At 36.5% G+C, this 1599-nt stretch overlaps 1 protein-coding gene across 1 annotated transcript in view; it reads left to right on the top strand.

Annotated features, from left to right (window-relative positions):
- ces3 (carboxylesterase 3) overlaps positions 1-654 on the top strand; it is a 10167-nt gene extending 9513 nt beyond the window's left edge. Inside the window, exon 13 of the mRNA XM_024282451.1 lies at positions 292-654. Coding sequence (XP_024138219.1) covers positions 292-475 — 184 coding nt within the window. The 3' untranslated portion in view covers positions 476-654. The remainder of the gene's footprint in view (positions 1-291) is intronic.
- The last annotated feature ends 945 nt before the right edge of the window (positions 655-1599 follow it).

The raw sequence follows: 1599 nt of genomic DNA, 5'->3' as shown, positions 1-1599 counted from the left end.
TTTAATTTAATTTAATTTAATTTAATTTAATTTAATTTAATTTAATTGGATATCTTGGGTCATTTAAATTAATTCAAGAAGACATTTTTGTTGAATAAAAATCAACAAAACAACTTTAAAAAGAGGAATATTGCAGCAGTACAATAGAAATTGTCTTGAGAGCTTTAAAACATGTCCAAATGTTTTCTTTATAGCTTCTGCTTATCATTCAATAGCAAGAACTATGCAGCTTGGAAATGCTAAAATGATCCATGCTGCTTCCTGCTCAAACATGTTGGAGTTTCTCCTCAGGTCACCGAACGGTCCAGGTCTGGTCAGCTGGCCTCAGTATGACCGGGAGAAGCAGGAGTACATGGAGCTGGGTCTGGCTCAAGCTGTGAAGCAGAAGCTAAAAGAAAACCGGGTTCATTTTGCCGCCGTCACCCTCCCCCAGAAGCTTCAACAGCAGGCAGCAGCCGCCAAAGAGGAGCAGTGACCTCCGCGAGGAGTCTCCATTATTTAGCCCAACTGTCTGTCCATGTAAAACACGTTTAGGTTTAAGCAACTTCAACAGTTCTTTGTTTCATATTGTTTTTAATCGTCTTAAATTCAAAGGATTTTGTTACTGACCACAATAATTAAATAAAAATAAACACAAATGTGTGTTGAATAACATGATTGGCTGGACACTTATTGAATAAATGTGTCAATGGATGCATTCACACTGCAAGGTTTGGTCAACAGCAGAATTTCTTTTATCTGATAATTTGATTCATTTTGAAAGCTTAGGTGAACATACAGTAATTGATCATTTGTGTTGATGATTTCTATCTATTGTCCCCTCTGGTAATAAATTTAGGTCTCGGTTAACGTGCAAATGAACTCTGGTGGGATTTACGTCAGTGCTGATGTTCTCTGGATCATCCAGAGCAAAAATAATTTAAAAGTAGATTTCTTCTGATGTAAATTTTAAATCCAATTTAATTGTATTTATTTAACCCAATATTACAACACAATTGTCTCAACGGGCTTTACACTGTTAATTGTCCAAAAACAGAAAAATATAAACAGTAGCTGATTGCTAAACAAAACAGACCAAACTAAACTGGGCATCCCTGCCCTTTGACCCACCTTCTCCGTGAGGAAAAACTCCTAAAAAAAGAAAAAAAGATTCTGGAAAAAAACAGAAACCTCAGTAATGTCCACAAGAAGGAGGGACCTTCTCCCAGGAGGGGAATCCGATGTACCAGGACTGTTAAAGAAGAATTAAATTATCTAACTCTACAACTGCATGTTTGAATGGTAGCAGATGGGCTTCATCCAGGTGGAATTGGGACAGCTGGGGGCGCGAGACGAGCCAGAGGGGAGGTCAACGGCCAAGGACAGGAGCACAAGTTATTTCTAACTTGTTTAATTTTCACGAAATGTGATTTCATGGAGAATTTTAAAAGTTATTTAAGGTTTAAGTTGATTTATTCTGGAAAAAAACATTCCTGCCTGTTTTTATTCATAGTAATGTTAAAAAATTATGTTATTAAAGTTTTAAAACTTTAGTTTTAGTGTGTTCAGTACATGTTTTTCCTATTTGACCTGCTACCTAAAGTGTGTTTGGGGTTTTGT

The sequence above is a fragment of the Oryzias melastigma genome, linkage group LG6, assembly GCF_002922805.2.
Source record: "Oryzias melastigma strain HK-1 linkage group LG6, ASM292280v2, whole genome shotgun sequence".
Taxonomy (NCBI): Eukaryota; Metazoa; Chordata; class Actinopteri; order Beloniformes; family Adrianichthyidae; genus Oryzias; species Oryzias melastigma.
This window is presented reverse-complemented; position numbering and strand designations above follow the sequence as displayed.